This window comes from Penicillium brevicompactum, assembly GCF_028827555.1.
Source record: "Penicillium brevicompactum strain IBT 35665 chromosome Unknown utg000001l_segment0_segment0, whole genome shotgun sequence".
Lineage (NCBI taxonomy): Eukaryota > Fungi > Ascomycota > Eurotiomycetes > Eurotiales > Aspergillaceae > Penicillium > Penicillium brevicompactum.
This window is the reverse complement of record NW_026623203.1, coordinates 2072644-2089008: the sequence shown is the minus strand read 5'-3', so window position 1 is coordinate 2089008 and position 16365 is coordinate 2072644. Positions and strand designations below refer to the sequence as shown.

General features: G+C 51.9%; 7 protein-coding genes across 7 annotated transcripts; 4 read left to right on the top strand and 3 right to left on the bottom strand.

Annotated features, from left to right (window-relative positions):
• Positions 1 to 39: 39 nt before the first annotated feature.
• On the top strand, positions 40 to 1762 carry N7506_000559 (uncharacterized protein; the record flags this gene model as incomplete). The annotated part of the gene is made up of 2 exons (XM_056949855.1): positions 40 to 593; positions 649 to 1762. 2 exons carry the CDS (start codon positions 40 to 42, stop codon positions 1760 to 1762), a joined length of 1668 nt encoding a protein of 555 aa, XP_056815770.1.
• Positions 1763 to 2045: 283 nt separating this feature from the next.
• On the bottom strand, positions 2046 to 3906 carry gmdA (putative general amidase GmdA; the record flags this gene model as incomplete). The annotated part of the gene is made up of 4 exons (XM_056949854.1): positions 2046 to 2170; positions 2222 to 2630; positions 2679 to 3560; positions 3634 to 3906. 4 exons carry the CDS (start codon positions 3904 to 3906, stop codon positions 2046 to 2048), a joined length of 1689 nt encoding a protein of 562 aa, XP_056815769.1.
• A 416-nt stretch (positions 3907 to 4322) lies between these two features.
• Positions 4323 to 5472, bottom strand: alkB (oxidoreductase, 2OG-Fe(II) oxygenase family; the record flags this gene model as incomplete). The annotated part of the gene is made up of 2 exons (XM_056949853.1): positions 4323 to 5110; positions 5178 to 5472. The coding sequence occupies 2 exons, from the start codon at positions 5470 to 5472 to the stop codon at positions 4323 to 4325; spliced, it is 1083 nt and encodes a 360-aa protein (XP_056815768.1).
• Positions 5473 to 5824: 352 nt separating this feature from the next.
• On the top strand, positions 5825 to 6966 carry nimX (cyclin-dependent serine/threonine-protein kinase CDC28; the record flags this gene model as incomplete). Its single annotated transcript, XM_056949852.1, has 4 exons — positions 5825 to 5861; positions 5933 to 6441; positions 6492 to 6655; positions 6708 to 6966. The coding sequence occupies 4 exons, from the start codon at positions 5825 to 5827 to the stop codon at positions 6964 to 6966; spliced, it is 969 nt and encodes a 322-aa protein (XP_056815767.1).
• Positions 6967 to 7787: 821 nt separating this feature from the next.
• On the top strand, positions 7788 to 10518 carry N7506_000555 (uncharacterized protein; the record flags this gene model as incomplete). The annotated part of the gene is made up of 6 exons (XM_056949851.1): positions 7788 to 8210; positions 8275 to 8461; positions 8511 to 9030; positions 9079 to 9184; positions 9234 to 9425; positions 9475 to 10518. The coding sequence occupies 6 exons, from the start codon at positions 7788 to 7790 to the stop codon at positions 10516 to 10518; spliced, it is 2472 nt and encodes an 823-aa protein (XP_056815766.1).
• Positions 10519 to 11100: 582 nt separating this feature from the next.
• N7506_000554 (uncharacterized protein) lies at positions 11101 to 12680 on the top strand (the record flags this gene model as incomplete). The annotated part of the gene is made up of 2 exons (XM_056949850.1): positions 11101 to 11273; positions 11336 to 12680. 2 exons carry the CDS (start codon positions 11101 to 11103, stop codon positions 12678 to 12680), a joined length of 1518 nt encoding a protein of 505 aa, XP_056815765.1.
• A 104-nt stretch (positions 12681 to 12784) lies between these two features.
• N7506_000553 (transcription factor domain-containing protein) lies at positions 12785 to 15949 on the bottom strand (the record flags this gene model as incomplete). Its single annotated transcript, XM_056949849.1, has 8 exons — positions 12785 to 13676; positions 13728 to 13883; positions 13931 to 14155; positions 14201 to 14333; positions 14386 to 14594; positions 14645 to 15640; positions 15731 to 15813; positions 15866 to 15949. 8 exons carry the CDS (start codon positions 15947 to 15949, stop codon positions 12785 to 12787), a joined length of 2778 nt encoding a protein of 925 aa, XP_056815764.1.
• Positions 15950 to 16365: the final 416 nt, after the last annotated feature.

The window sequence follows — 16365 nt, the reverse complement described above, 5'->3', positions numbered from 1 at the left end:
CTTTCAAGTCTTGCCAATCTAGCTGCTACTGTGAGCGCCATGAAGGAGGAACCCGCTCGGGAAGGCTCGATTGCCGACGACTCGAAGGCCAACCTTGCAGCGAAAGACCGCAAATGTCAATACTGCTCTCAAGCTTTTACCTCCTCCTCCCTGGGCCGACACCTCGACCAATTTTTATTTAAGAAGAAACCGGACGGCGTACACGACGTGGAGGAAATTCGGCGACTTCGAAGTGGCATTACTAGGCGGCAGGCCAGGACGTCTGCGGGGAAGACAGAAGGGAGTCCGGAACGAAGCCAGAAAAGGGATTCTGTGGACCCCTCTGCAGCTGCAGACTCGGCCTCGAAGTCGCGCGATGCTCCAGTGCGCATGATGTTCAACACGCCCACCTGGCACGCCACGGGGGTGATCAATGATATCCCGAACCCAAATCGCGTGCCAGATGGGCCTCGCATCACGCCTTCACAGTCTCGCAATGTTTCGCTGCAACTTCCTGATTATGCGAGTCGAGGGGCCAGCGCAAACAACCCGGATACCATGCGTGCATTGGAACTGGCCTTGCGCGAAGTGCTTGACAACATCAAGGCAGCAACGTGCGTCCACCACTCGCCATCGCTTATCTTCAGAAACCGGCTGACTCAATTTTAGTGTACGATCAAGACCTCGGCTATCTCCCTTTGACTTCGATATACAATCCCAGACCTTCCCCTCTCTGTGCTTGCAGTTGCTGCCTCCCCCGCCGAGCCTGTTCGCGACAAGCCCCTTTCCTTCGTCCTCTTCGTTCCCTTTACAGCCGCCGGGTGTCGAATACGTCGACATAGTCCGACAGAAACTGCGATCCCAGGTCGCACAGTGGCAAGAGGACCAGATAAGAGCTGACCAGACTTCAGCGCCTCACACGAGGCACGGAAATAATGGGGTAGACGCTAGCTTGATTTATCGCAGTGCGCAGCAGCATGAAGACATCAGTCTTCGGCATCTGGATCTTGCCTTTAACCACTGGAACTCCCTCCCACGAGATACTCGTAGCGAGGCGTGGCAGCTAGAAATCATGCGCGCGTTTGCACGCGAGGCTGAGAAGCGCAAGTCCTCGGACGAGCAACTTGCCAGGGTACAACAAGAAGCCAACCAACTCCGGGCGCAAGTCGAGCGCCTCGGGTCGTGCCAATGGCCCCGCGAGTTCGCCCTCTTTCCGCCAGATACATTACCCCTGCCCCGGCAGGTGGCGCGCGAACTTGATGCGCAGGACAGCCATATAAACCCCACCTCATCACGATGGGACTATGATAATGTGGTCGCCAAATGGAAGCGCGTCGTGATGCACGATAAGGGCATGGGTCGGATCGGAGTTGGCTATGGAGGAAATCCCAGCCCATTGGGGGATTCAGATCATGGTCTTCCCCAGCAGAGCCCTGATATCCGTCCGCCGCGGCCGGGTGAAGACACAACCTCTCACCCGAACCGTCTGCGGCCTCTACAATCTGCGGCCACTAGAAGTCCAGATGTAGGTGCTGCATCTACTCCTGCGTCCTCCACCCACTATGCTTCGCCCCACTCTTATGCAGATCCACGCAGCCCGCCTGGCGCCCTGCCCTCAGTAAGTGGGTTGCCACCAGCCAAACGCCCTAGGCTCATGAATGGTTCAGAGGATGTCCCTGAGTCCGGACCCCCTCATGCAGTCACCAAGCCATGGGGTTCCTCCACTCCACACCTATCCAACCTTGCTGCTCCTTCGGGACAGACGCCTCCATCTCGGGGCTAGGGGCATGGAATGTAATTTTAGATCGCGCGTGTTTGTCAAGGCGTCTGTGTGCTATGATATCCCGTTTTTTATTTGTTCTGTCGATTATTGATTTTCTTGTCTCACACTATATCATTGTCCTCGTTACAAAACTTGGAAGATATCCATCCTTCATTCATTCAGTGTTACCGTCCAGGAACAGCTGACTATATATATATATTTTTTATTCTCTCTTTTGAATGGGCTTTCAAGTTGAGGTTCATCATTGAATCGCTGTCATATGCTGTGTGTACAAGTTACCGGCTCAATTCCCATATCGAGCAATCTCTCCACCCAGATACTCGGCCAATGTCAATATCTTCTCCTCTGAGAACCGTCTTCCTACTAACTGAATTCCCACCGGGGCACCATCGTACGTCTCAGCGTCATCTACTCAATCATCAGTACCGAATCAACACAGCGGTGGCAAATTCAACTTACAATCCCACTGGATGTTTCCAGTATCGTCACTCTGACAATCAGCAGGACGCACATCAATCTTCTTGTCCGCGAAAGTGACCGGCAGCGAGATACTGGTGTAGTCCAGCAAATTGACAAAAGCACTGTACCCAACGTACTTGTACTGAGTCGGGATCACTGCCGCGTGTGGTGCTGCTGGGCAGAGGAATGCATCGACAGGACGGCTAGTGCCTGTCAGCTCGGCGGTGCTGCTCCAGTAATCGATATACTCTTTCTGATATTCGCGCTTGGCGACGTTGAGTGCGGCAATTTCCGATGCTTTAAGCTCGGTGCCATTTTCGGGTACAATCACTTGCGCAGCTTGACTTTCACCGGAAAGACCAAATTGATATTTGAAGTCAAGTCCGCCATCCATCTCATATATCACACGCTGTTGCTTGTCAGTATGTTTACTCTGCGGAGTCATGCGATCACTTACGGCCAGTTCCACTGCCTTTGAGTGCGCCGGCGGCTTCCATTCAATCACCCGACAGCCCAGTCGCTGGAGGGTTTTCTCTACGATGTCCAAACCGCGAGCAATCGGGGGATGGATAGGGCAAACGCCGTCATACTTCATAAGACCGAAGGATAATGTTGACGGATCGGTCTGAGACTTGGCAATCAACGCCTTGGTATTCTCAACGATCTCATCCCGCCAGGGAAGCTCAAATGCAAGGGGATCATGGAGCCAAGGCTGCTGCTGAAGAACCGCCTTGAATAACAGCGTCAATGACCTCGCCGTTGGGGCAAGTGGTCCAATGACTGACAGGATGGTTCCCTGGCCATCCATTGAATTGGCCGCTCCTTGATATGGGATCCGACCCGCCGAGGGCCGGAGCCCATATAAACCATTGAAAGCGGCAGGGATACGCACACTGCCTCCAATGTCGGTCCCAAAGCCGCCGGGGGAGCCACGCAGTGCAATCAAAGCACCCTCACCGCCTGAGCTGCCGCCAGAGGACAGGAGCCGGTTCTTGGGGTTCCATGTGTAGCCAATTATATTGTTAACGGTCTCGCCAGACATGAGGGTGCTGGGCACACTGGTCTTGCAGTAGAGAACTGCGCCTAGAGACCGCAGCTCACGCACCAGCTCACTCTCCTCGGTCTTGCTGCGGGGATCGTTCGGTCTGCCTTCAAAGGTATTGACCCAACCAACATAGCCCATGGTGGTCTCAACGCCTTTGATGTGGAATTGGTCTTTAAGGCTGACTGGCAGGCCATGCAGTGGACCGATCGGGGCTTTGTGCTTTGCGAAGTGTTCGTCTTGCCGTTTGGCATCTTCAATGGCTGCGTCAAAGAAGATCTCGTGAAGACAGCTGACCTGGAATATAAAGGTCAGATCGGGTTTCCTGATGTGGGGCATTTTGTTTAGAGTGCGGGCTGTTGGATCGTACGAGTTGATGAGCAAGAGCGGCTCTGTGGCAGAAGGCCTCTGTGACCTCAAGAGATGTCCAGGTACCGGTGGTAGTGCGACTGCTTATATCCACTGCGTCTGTCTCTGTGATCTCGATCTCACGCGCGGTGAGGAACCGTCGAATATAATCTCCAGTCACATCGCGCAGCTCTGTAGCTGGAGGGATGGGATCTTCCAATCGCCATTTGGAGGGGATCAATTTCAAGGTTGACTGGCGCTTAGCTTCACCTTGCTCTCGCCAGGTTCCAGTCATTGTGAATTGATTTACTTTGAAAAAAGGGTGGCACAAAACGTATACTTCCGAGGTAGTTATATTCCCGAAGTGCTTATCAAGGTGTGCGGGGTCGCATGGGTGGTCGTTGGGGTCGTTGGGGGTCAATTGGAGACAGGCTTATCGACGGCTTCTTACACGAAGGAATTCACGTTTGATTTGGGATGCAATCTTCCTTTCGGCTCTGGGTTGTTTATCTGCTGGCCGGGTGTTTACTCCGGTGGGGTTTACAGTGCGGAACCCCAATCCGCGGACGGTATGTATAGGATATGCCGCAGGACTGACCCGCCCATTTCGAGGGTATGCGTGCGCCAGGCTTGAGGGCTCCATCGAGAGCTATACACGAGTGGACTGGGTTTAATGTTACTAATTTTATTATGCCATCTGGAGCGCTACGTTCAGACGGGTTCTGTTTCAGCTGCAGGTTCCTCAGGGTTCGACATCTGTCGAACATTTAGGTTTATCCGTTTGCTAGACATCCACCCCTTCCACATCTCGTAGGGACCTGGCGGCATGCCGGGGCCTGAATCCCCCGAGGATGGCCAGTCGGCCAGCCAGGCAGGGCAGGTCGAAGGCAAGATCTTGGGTACCCCGTGCCAGGCGAAACGCGAGGCACCGCTCATGTAGACCGTATCGCCGGACCGCAGCCGAATGATCTCGCAGCCATTCCCATCATCATGGCTAGCCAAGAACAGCCCGTCGCAGCCAAAGCTCACACTGATAAGTCCTACGTCACAGTCCTCGCTCACGTCACGATGCACGCTGAGCGTATCGCCAGCTGAGTACAGATTCAAGATGGCAGCCTGTGCTGTGGTGTTAGGGAACGCGGCATGGAGGAGCTTGGCAATGTCCGGGGGAAATTCAGGCGGAGGTCCGGATGGGTAGACCTTGGCTGTCCAGTCATACTGCCCTCCCAGTGTCACCCAGCGCAGTTTCTTCTCCAACAGACTCTGAACTGACACGGGCTTGTGTACCTCTGGATCTTTGGGTTCGAATGTTCGAGTAGGATCATCTCCAAAGAAAGACTTGGGCATCTGTGTTTCTTCCGCATTCTCGGGGTACGTCACATCGTAGTGGAGGTGGAGGTTTGTCTGATGCTCAGGGCGGGGCAGGTCTCGGTGGAAGAGGCGTGAGAGCAATTCAATCTGAACGGTGGGAGGAAACAAAGCAGGGATCATCAAGAGACCTGGCAGTAAGTCAGGAACGGGCTTGTCCTGTGGGGGTCAGTTCTAACCCAGGCAAATAATGCTAACCGGATATTGAATTGTGAGCATAGACCGGGATGTTCTCAGCAAGGGGAGCATGCTCATCTGCCGTCTGATGACCTCCACGGATGAAATCATCGAATGCGAGCCGCAGATCCTGGCTTGACATCGACTGCGCAACCGTCACTCCATGCGGTAGTCGGTCACGATCTAGTCGTTGGAGGTCGAGGATTTCCGGATCATCGTCAACGTCAGACACGGCAATCTTGGAATACTTCTTATAACAAAGCCTCACGGGATCAGGAGGGCGATCATACGCACTCAATCCTTTGATTTGAGCCATTGTGAATAGATGGAGCTGTGGAAGAGGGCCGTACCAAAGAGTGAACGCGTTCACCTCACCGCCCGGTGATAGACGCGGGGTCTTTTGTCAACAAACAGAGCAATTTTGTCTCCCCACCGTCCAATTTTTGCGTCATCCTCTCAACAGGTCTCGTTCTTTGATCCTTGGGTGGAAATTGAAGAGCCTGTTGCTCTAGTTGTTTTCAGAGACCTGAATTGGAGTTGTAAGTCTACCGACTCCTCCTCGCTTCCCCTACAAAATCTTCTTGGCGGACATTTTTCGATCTGCATTTCGACACCCGTTTTCTTTTTCGTGGTTTCTAATTATCAGAAGGGTCCGGATATTAGCAATTATGGATAATTACCAGAAGATTGAGAAGATTGGTGAAGGTATGTGCTGTCGTCGCGGGTTGTTTACTTGTGCGCTTCCACAGGCCAACTAACGCGTTGGTACTTCCTAGGCACCTACGGCGTGGTGTACAAAGCCAAGGAGCTTACCCATCCCAATCGGATTGTCGCCTTAAAGAAGATCCGCCTCGAAGCAGAAGATGAAGGTGTTCCCAGCACCGCTATTCGCGAGATCTCCCTCCTTAAAGAAATGCACGATCCCAACATTGTGCAATTGCTGAACATCGTTCACGCCGACGGTCACAAACTTTACCTCGTCTTCGAATTCCTCGATCTCGATCTTAAGAAATACATGGAAGCGCTGCCAGTCAGTGATGGTGGACGTGGAAAGCCTTTGCCCGATGGCTTCAAGGCCGGTGCCACGCTCGGCCTCGGAGATGCTATGGTCAAGAAGTTCATGGCTCAGTTGGTGGAGGGAATCCGTTACTGCCACAGTCACCGTATCCTTCACCGTGATCTGAAGCCTCAGAACCTGTTGATCGACCGTGAGGGCAACCTCAAATTGGCCGATTTCGGACTGGCAAGAGCATTCGGCGTTCCCCTTCGCACATATACTCATGAGGTAGGCATCGAGGATCAATCTTTTCTGTTGCGTTGCTAATTTGTGATCAGGTCGTCACATTGTGGTACCGCTCCCCCGAGATTCTCTTGGGTGGACGCCAGTACTCTACCGGTGTTGATATGTGGTCTGTGGGTGCTATTTTCGCCGAAATGTGCACGCGCAAGCCTCTATTCCCCGGTGACTCTGAAATTGATGAGATTTTCAAGATTTTCCGGTAAGTGGAATGGAACCATTCCGTGGAAAGATTGAATTTAACAAGATGACAGCATCCTGGGTACCCCCGGCGAAGACATCTGGCCCGGCGTGACCTCCTTCCCTGACTACAAAGCCACGTTCCCCAAGTGGAAGCGCCCCAACGTCGAGATTGTTCCTGGGCTGGAAGAGGCCGGTTGTCAGCTCTTGGAGTCTCTGCTCGAGTATGACCCTGCACACAGACTCTCAGCCAAGCAGGCCTGTTCCCACCCGTATTTCCGCAACGGCAGCGCGTACTACTCTGGCCGTACCCCAAACAGCGGCTACAACTAAAGTGATGGTTTCATCCTTTTTTCTCTGTAATCTTGTTGATTGGGAATTTCTTCGAAGCTATTTTCTTATGTACGGCGTTCAATGGGGATAGGGCGGGTTTACTCCAGGGCCGGATACGAAGTGCTTTAGTCATGAATTTCAGGCGTACATACCCATTTCTAGCATATGCTAGCTCTGTATGGATACTTCAAAGTGGTACGACTGTGTCATTCAGCCTCAGCCCAGAAATGATAATGAAAGTTATGAATCGCCGATGAAACCCAAGACCGATGTCAGAGCTGAGCTGCGCCTCACGGAGTCTAAGCTAATAAATGTTTCGACGCCTTTTCCCTGATTCCGCCCTTCGGCATTTGCATGCTTATTCTATTCTCAGACTAGGAATACGGCACAGCTGCAGAATGCACGTCCGTGGGGGCCGTTGAGGGGGCTGACAACCTTGGAAGTATTGGGGGCCGAAGCGCTCTTTGCGCTGAGCGTCCTCATTCGCCCATTTCGAGGCTAGTCCACTGCACTATGCAGCCTTATAATGAACCCCCCTATGGGGATCAATACGAGGCCAATCAGTGCACGAATCTGACAGCTGAGGCTATGTTTCGGCTCGGCCACGCCGTGTAGAAAGAGGGGGATTTGGCGAATGTCCTCAGGCTTCTTATAACCATCGCATTCCCATTTCCTGTTCTATTTTCAAACGCGATCGTCAAACTTGTCCTGGCTAGTGTGATTTCAAGCAGAATAGCCGCCGACACCCCCCACCTCCGCGCTTACAGAAAAATATAAAGATCACGGAGGCACTGAGCTCAGAGCCACAAAACCTATCAACCATGGAGTTTGACGATGAGATGCGCTACGCTGTAGCCCCTGGCTCATCGCGGTCCAACAGCCGGCCGCCACGCAATCAACCACCCCAGGAATCTGTCCAACAGTTCTGGAAGCAGTTCAATTCAAAGTATCCTGGAAAGATCAACACGATCCTTCCAGACAACCTATATGCAAAGACAAGGGCCAAGCGTGTTCCAAGTGGCCCGATCCACGGACACGAGGCTGCCAAATCATATGAGCAAGCGCGGCGCGAGTGCATCAAATCCGTTGATCGGATTGTGAAGGAGTGCGAGCGCGTGAATCAGAAATACACCGATCCACACTTTGACATTGAATTCGACTTGAAGTCAGGTCGGAGACATTATCTCGATGGATTGGACAACCCAAATGAGGAGATGAGGCCTCGGGGTGTCAAACGTGTTACGGTTAGTGCATCATGCTAGAGTAAGGAAGTAGGTATACAATGGACAAGAGCTCACATTTCTTCAGGAGATCTTTGATAACCCACAATTCTTTGTCAATGGACCGACAGCATCGGATGTGCGTCAAGGATACGACGGTGATTGCTGGCTCATGGCTGCATTGTGTACTATGGGCAACAAAGAAGAGTTAATCGAGAAGATCTGCGTTGCGCGCAATGAAGACGTGGGAATTTATGGATTTGTCTTCCATCGAGGTAAGCAGCTACTTCTGCCTTGCAAAAAATATGATATTGACCTTATCAGACGGCGAGTGGCAACAGTGCATGGTTGATGACAAGCTCTACCTTCGCGCTGCAGACTACGATGAATCAGTGGACGAGCGACCACTCTGGGACGATATCAATCATACGGAAGAGGAGTATCAACGCGTTCTGCAAACGGGCTCCAGGGCCTTGTATTTCGCGCAATGCGTCGACGAGAATGAAACATGGCTGCCACTACTAGAGAAGGCGTTTGCCAAAGCCCATGGCGACTATTCCGCCATCGAAGGTGGCTTTGTTGGCGAGGCGATCGAGGATCTCACTGGCGGAGTTACCTCTGAGATCCTGTCCAGCAACATTCTGAACAAAAATCGATTCTGGACTGAGGAGCTTATGAAAGTGAACAAGGAGTTCCTGTTTGGCTGTGGTACCGGTTTGTTCTCCAACTGGCTAGACCCTCATTACAGAGGACCCCCGAGAGATCGCAAGGGCATCTCAGAACAACATTCATATTCAATCATGGAAGCTCGGGAAATTGATGGACATCGTCTATTGAGACTCAGGTAAGCCCTCTCCTCTGTGATTTATTTAATCATACTAACAGAAACTAGAAACCCATGGGGTCGGAAAGAGTGGCATGGTGCCTGGGGTGATGGATCCAAGGAATGGACACCAGAGTGGATGGAGCGTCTAGGTCACAAGTTTGGTAACGATGGCGTGAGTATCTCTCTTCATCCACTGGGAACGGGTTACTGACACCCAACAGTTCTTTTGGATCAACTATCAAGACCTTCTGCGAAAATACCAGCACCTGGACCGTACTCGCCTCTTTGGACCTGAGTGGATCATCGCCCAGCAATGGACGACATTAAATGTTCCCTGGTCTGCGGACTACCACAGCACGAAGTTCATGATGGATGTCACCCGAAGCGGTCCAGTTGTGATTGTCTTGTCGCAGGTTCGTCTTGTCCACCTTCCTTGGTACAAATCCTAGCTAACAAGTTTAGCTTGACACGCGGTACTTCAAGGGACTGGCAGGTGAATACAGCTTCGTGCTGAAGTTCCGCCTGCAAAAGGAAGGCGAAGAAGATTATTTAGTGCGCAGCCACAGCAGCCACTTCATGGGCCGATCCGTGAATGCGGAGATCAATCTTGACCCGGGTCACTACCACGTCCTCATGAAAATCACAGCTTTCCGTCACGAAAGTGTGGAGTCAACCGAAGACACCGTCCGCCGAGTCGCCTCTACCCGAAGAGAGAAGCTCGTGCAAGTCGGGCTTTCATACGATCTCGCACATGCCAAGGGGCTGGTTGGGGAGACTGAGCAAGAAAAATGCGAAAATGAGATGTTCAAGAGAGCGCAGCGTAAGAAGCTGCGTGAAGAGACCAAGAAAGATATGCAGAAAGAGTGGATTCGTCAACGAAAGCTGTCTGCCCGACGAGAGCGCATGGACGCTGCTCGCCCGGGCGATTCCCCGTACACCCCAAGCAGCAGTACCTTTGGACGAGGCTCTGAGCGCGACAGCGTGCCTAGCCAGATCCTTGCAGACGGACTTGTCCAGGAATCACCAATCGATCTCACCAGTGTTCCGAGTGACAACAGTGATAACCGAGTGCAGAATGCAAGCGGTTCCGTGCCGACGATCCACGTCAATGGCGGCGAGGGACTCCACGCAGAGCACGCGAGCAACGGATGGAAACGGGGTGTCGAGTCTCCGCGGCCTAGCTTGGACGCTCGTATTGCCACTGATGGGTTGAACGCCAGTGATTTGGAATTGTTGGAAGGATTTGAGTTTGACAGCGACGTTGATATGCCTCCAGAGGAGTCGGAGGTCAAGGTCCAGCCCTCGATGGAAGAAGAGGACTTGGCTGTTGACCCTTGGAATGCTGTCTGTGTCGTTGGTCTGCGAGTCTACTCCAAGGATCCAACATTGAGCTTGCAGGTCATCAGACCAGTGCTAGAGAAAACTCCTGAAGCTGCTCTTGATCGGGATGACCCTGCAGCGTCAGCTACTGCTCATCAAAAGGATTCGTACTCGTCGAAAAACTGAAGTAGTACCTAGTCAGTGCCGAGGTTGTCGTTCTCATTGTATTTATCTGGGAGGTTTTGTGAATTCACGTTTGTCCTATATATATTGAACTTTAGATTCTCCCGATTTCAAAATGCTTACCAAGAGAGTAGAAAGATAGGCGACAAGTCCAACCTTGGAATGAGTAGATCAGTGTCTGCTGAATTGCAGTTTTCCCTCCAGGTCTTGAATCCAAATTCTAGGGATTAATCGACCCATGGAACTTGAAAGAAGTCGTGTTTCCAGGAAAGTCTTCCAAACCGTTTTCCCCCGACCTCGGGGGTTCTAGCACCTGGGCACGGTGATAAACTTATGATATTCCAAGATTATCAGAACTCTCGATACGACACGCGATGCTATATTTACAGTATACTCTCATCTGATGCAAGTATAGTAAAATAGAAGAACTTTCGACGGAAATGTGGTTGACGGTACATATACAACCTGATTTCTAAGGCGCTGATCAGTCACGGATAACCTCACGCATAACAACGCGAACTCCTAACGACCTTGAGAAAGTTCTGTTTTACCTCACGTATATCCTACCAAAGCCCGAATGGTGCTATGCGAGTTGCGCTCTATCCCACACGCGGCATAGCCCTCTTTTCAAATCGCTGCAGAGCAAGTCGGCTTGTCGTCGCGTGTTTTCAACGCGCGAGCCATTCCACATTCTCATCCAACTGCACTGATGAGACTGTTTCCCTCCCTATTGGGAACAACGGATCTATATCACTCCGGTAATTAACAAATTCCGAAGATTTGTTTTGGAGTTAAAGTCTACACATACTTACTGATCCAGAATTACGCGGCCGAGCGCGCTGAGCAAGCCGGACCATGGACTGTCCGAGAAACCTAATGTAATTCTTTATCTTCCGCCGGGACCTTTGTTTCGTGGATCTGATCTCAGGATCACCCAACACGATGTATCTCTGATGCCGTATGCTGATGGTCGGGCAATTGGAGAATTGGGCTCCTTGACCAGCACAGGCGAATCGCCCCAGCATCTACTGGCATCTACGGCCTCCGCCATAGTGGTTACAGTCAATTATCGGCTTGGAGAGATGAGAAAACGCTCCCAGTCACATCGAAAGATAGACCCGGGGTCACAAGAGTCAGACGACGTCTCGGATCAAGTTACGAACTCATCCAGCTCCGAACCACATTCATACAAGTACCCAACACCTGTGCACGACACGCTAGCTGGATTTGACTGGATCCAGACAAACCTCCAACCAGCCCAGCTAGCAGTCTTCGGTACTCACATTGGCGGCTCTCTAGCTTTGATGCTAGCTCTAACAGAAGCCCGATGTATCAAATCTGTCGGCGCTCTAGACCCTGTCTGTGACTGGCCCAGTCTGGACGAATACTGCGTTCGCGAAAATGCGAATATCAATACAAATGCAGACACGGCCGAAAGCACAGAGACAATACCCAAACCCAAGCGACAGCGAAGAAAGGCTGCGCCCCGTGACCTGGTCCCACTGCTTGAAGCTCGTTCCCGCTTCTTCGCGACGCCAGAGCGCTGTTTTGACTCGTTCGCTTCCCCGATTCTATTCCTTCGCTCTGCCGGTCGGGACGTGCCGCGCGCTTTCCCTCAGTACCTGACAGGACCGGAGTATCCGGTTCCGGTGCTGCAGTATACACCGACGACGACGGAAACTGCATCCGATGGTCTGATATGGGACCAAGATGAGTACCCCGATGCGGATGGCGAGGAGGTAGATGAGCTTGCTGCGACTGCTACTCGTCGCCGGAAGGCGCTTTCTCGGTGGCCGCCTTACGGACTCGATTATGGACTTAGTGGGGATACATGGTCTGGCCCTGACGAGGGTATTGGGCGATTAGAGTTGACGTTGCCCTGGGTTAGGGTTTTTGCAAGCGGCTATGGAAACGTGTCTGCTGTGGAGAGGGAGCCGTCGGTAAAGCCGGTGACGAGAGCGAAGGAGTCGGGTACAGGGTCTACTGTTCTTGCTAGACAGGCTGATGAGATGGTATCTGCAATGCGAAGAGCTTGTTTCTGGGGTCGAGAGAAAGGATTTGCCGAGCGCAAGGTCAACTTGTCGAAGGTTGATGGGTTTGACAATGTCGAAGCGGGCAAATGGTTTGATGATGTCTTCAAAGGAACCATGGAAGAAGTGGATTAAAAATTGATGGAACATAATAAGGAAAACCTTGAAATACAATCAAGAAGTGAACTGTAGGCCGAAATACCCAAATCTAGTTTATCCAGACTCCATCGCTCCCACTTTTACAATGATCCACCCATACCCGGGGCATCATTAGGTGAGTCCCACCATGCATCAATATCGCCCAGTTCAGCGAGCATCTTCGAGTCCTCCTGGAACTGTGGCGAAGGTATCTGACCCATTCCATTGACAGGATCGGCGTTTTGAGCCTCGGACAGGAGGCTAATATCCGAATTCCGTATCCAATCCAAATCACCTAGCTGAGAGTTTGAAACAGGGAACGGCTGTTGCTGATAAGATGGCTGCTGCTGGTACTGAGGCAATGGATTGTGTCCCAGAGGTGGTTGCGTCGGCTGCACCCCAGAAGGCATGTGAGACGGGATCTCAGAGACAGACAAGCGGGACTTCTTCCTAGAAACATCCACGCCTTGTGCAGTAACAGCACGACCGTGTTGCACGGGAGGTTGCTGCGACATGGAGATCGAGCTTGTGCCGTTGATCTGGCGTTTTGAAGAGCCTGAGCGGCGCATGTGCGCCTGCCAGCGTCGCTGGAGTGTAACGAGGTAGTCACGGGTTCGCTTGGCGTTCTCGAAAGATTGCCCTAGCTCGTCGAGCGCACGGAAACACAGATTGAGATATGCAACCATCTCGGTGCTGCGTGGGTAGGTTGAGCTGTCGCCCTGTTTTCCTGGACTCATTGGGGAGCCTGATACTGTGACAAAGAGAAGCATGAGAGCAGCACTGAAGATGATTGCGACAACTTGGTTGTTCATTCGTCGGAAGGTGTAATGCTTTTCGTAGAGGTGGAGAAGGCGGGCGACGGCGGTGGCAGACTCAACGCACATACGCCGCGCATGGTGATATCCTGGGCCTTGGCGAGGGCTTCGGGGTTGGATGTAGCTCTTTGAGAGCCATGGGCGGTGGAAGAAAATGATGATTTGGTGGTATTGCATACTGTTGGAGGTCAGGGTATGCTTTGCATGCTGATTGGCAGTGCGGACTTACTGTAGCATCATCAGGTGTGGTAATATTGGGATCGTGTCATCGTCCAAGTCAATTTGGAGACTAGAAGGCAGATTTGCTTTCCAAGCAAATAGATCTTCAGTCACTTGGTACGTTATTCGTTGCAGGTCGTGTCGAGAAATATCAGAGCACCCGTATCTAGGGCAAGTCAGTTTAGTGCATAAAATTTGGACTGGAACACCCACAGAATATGTCCAACTGGAGAGATCATTTCCCACAAGACAACAAATTGTCTACAGATCAACTCAGTGGGATTCTTCAGCCCGTTCTGAAGAATTTCGTGGGAAGCTTGCTGGCCATATGGACGCCAATTGTCTTCCTTTTCAGGACCCAAAGATGAGGCAGGCTTGGGAACGCTAACGTCCCCAGCATTCATTCGGAATGGACGTCCCAAGTAAAAGCCCCAGAAGCTGAGTTTGTTAGTGGTACTCCGGTACGCAGGCTTCGAGACTCACTGATCGGCCACATAGCTTCCCCAAAATGCTGCACGGCGCACGTCAGCTTCAGCTTGAGTGATCTCGCCCCTATTGACATAATTTGTCATATCCAAATGTAAACCAAGATCAAAGGCAAGTCGCATCGACATTCCTGGATTCCGTTAGAAAATGAGAGTTGGTGCTTTCTTGTGACATTAACCTACCGCTGTATAGCCAACCGCGTGCATCACGGTTTGACGCGCCCTCGTGGCAACTCATGATAACCAGGGCCTGCACTGTGGCCACGCAAGGTGAGTCGAGTTCAATTTCCAATAGAGCCTTGGCTCGGTCTGCAAAGAACTCAGACAGAGACTTTGGGAATGTGATGAAAGTGGGATGGTATCGTGCCTCAAAGGCACTGCCGATCGCGCACCTGTAACAGATTAGCTAGCTGAACCGTGACTCGTGGTAGGAAGGGCTCACATTGCATTAGTGAGAACCTCTGAGTAAAAAGCAGTGTCATCAAATTCGTTGCGCCATTTCGTTCGTGCAGTCATAAACATGTCTTTGTCAACAATATATGTACTAGGGTTTTGCCAGGTGAAATATAGCTCCACGAGATGATCCTCGAGAGCTTGATCAACTGGCTGGCCTACCCGGAGGTGATTGAGGATATCTTGGCCATCGTGGCGCACCGTGCGTGCATCCGGTCGTTGCCTTTGCTGCGTGGCGGATACATCCACTAGATTGAGATTAGAGGTTGCACCGTAGAACCGCAGATGACCATCGCCCGCGATCTTCAAGGTGCCGATTCGGTTAGACAATTGCTCGATGACATCGTTCTCAGCCTCATCTTCTTCTCCACTGTCTGAATCATGGTCCCCTATGTGCGGAACCCCGCCCATCGAAACACCCAATTGCTGCGACATGTCCATCCCAAGCTGGTAGCTGTCAGGGCTTAGGTCTGTGTTTACAGGCATACCAGCCATGACAGGTGCACCAGGCCCTCCTGGCCCGCCATTGAGATTGGCGTAGATGGTGTCCAAGCTCTCAGCTGTGGGCAGTGTGAAACCCCAGTGGACAAAGTTCTGGTTGTCGGACGCTCCCCGGACCATGCCAAACGGGTTCCAGCCCTCTGGCGAAGGAAACTGTCCGCTAGAAGCAGTATCCTGGGCCGGGGAGGGGCCCGATGCAACCATGTCGGTCGGATTTGGTCCCTTGGGGCTAATGGCAGGTGGGCTTTGGGATGGAGATTGGCCAGAGGCCACAGGGCCTTTAGGCTCGGCGGAAGACTGCTTCTCGCCATTTTCTGTGGGCTGGGCGAACCCGCGCGGGATCTGAAGAGTGTCCAGAACCCTGTTCATGCCAGCTTCATCTTCTGGCTTCATGGACGGAGGCTCTAGCCCCTGGTCCTTAATGAAGTGACATAGCTGGTCGATCCTGGCCGAGAACAACTCTGTTGCTGCTCGGAGTGACACCCTGATTGACCGATTAGCTCTCGGAACATTATCACGATGCCGCATTGCCATTTTCGCCACTTGAATTGACACCTCAACAGGAAGTACTTACTTCCGCTTGTCATCGCCATGTTGGTACTTGCACTCTTTGCCCTTGCGCTGGCAATTTTGACAATTTGGAGTGGCGCCGTCACACTGGCTGAGTTAGATCTCTCATTGTCTTCCCCGCGTTCGGGTAATCGCATACCCTGATCTTGCTCTCGCGACATGGCACACAGGCGGTGGTGACATGCTTTCGCGGCGCTTTTTTCATTTTCTCGTCAGGTGACATCACGAATTACAAGTTGCGATGGAAACCCCGCAATTGCGCCAGGAACTAATTCATCGTCAAAATTGACATTGTCCAGGAAGAAAGCAAAGATGAGAATGTCCTGAGAATGACCCGGGGGCGGGGAGAGGGTCCACAGGAACCTTTGAATTCCCCCGGGGCTCATCACTTGACCATTTTGCTTATCCCCCACCTTTTCATAGGTCGCTGGCTGTGGAGAAAATGGCAAAAAGGAATAATGGCCTCTATACATGTCGTTCTCGATCATGCGAATGAAAGGGATGAAATTATTGGAAAGCAGGTGTAAATGAAAATATGTATTTTCTACAAATTTAGAGAAAGACCATCAATAAAGCCTCGAGTCACACACTCTCCGGTACACTACACCCAAGAGAGTATCGCGACGTCCAAGATAATTT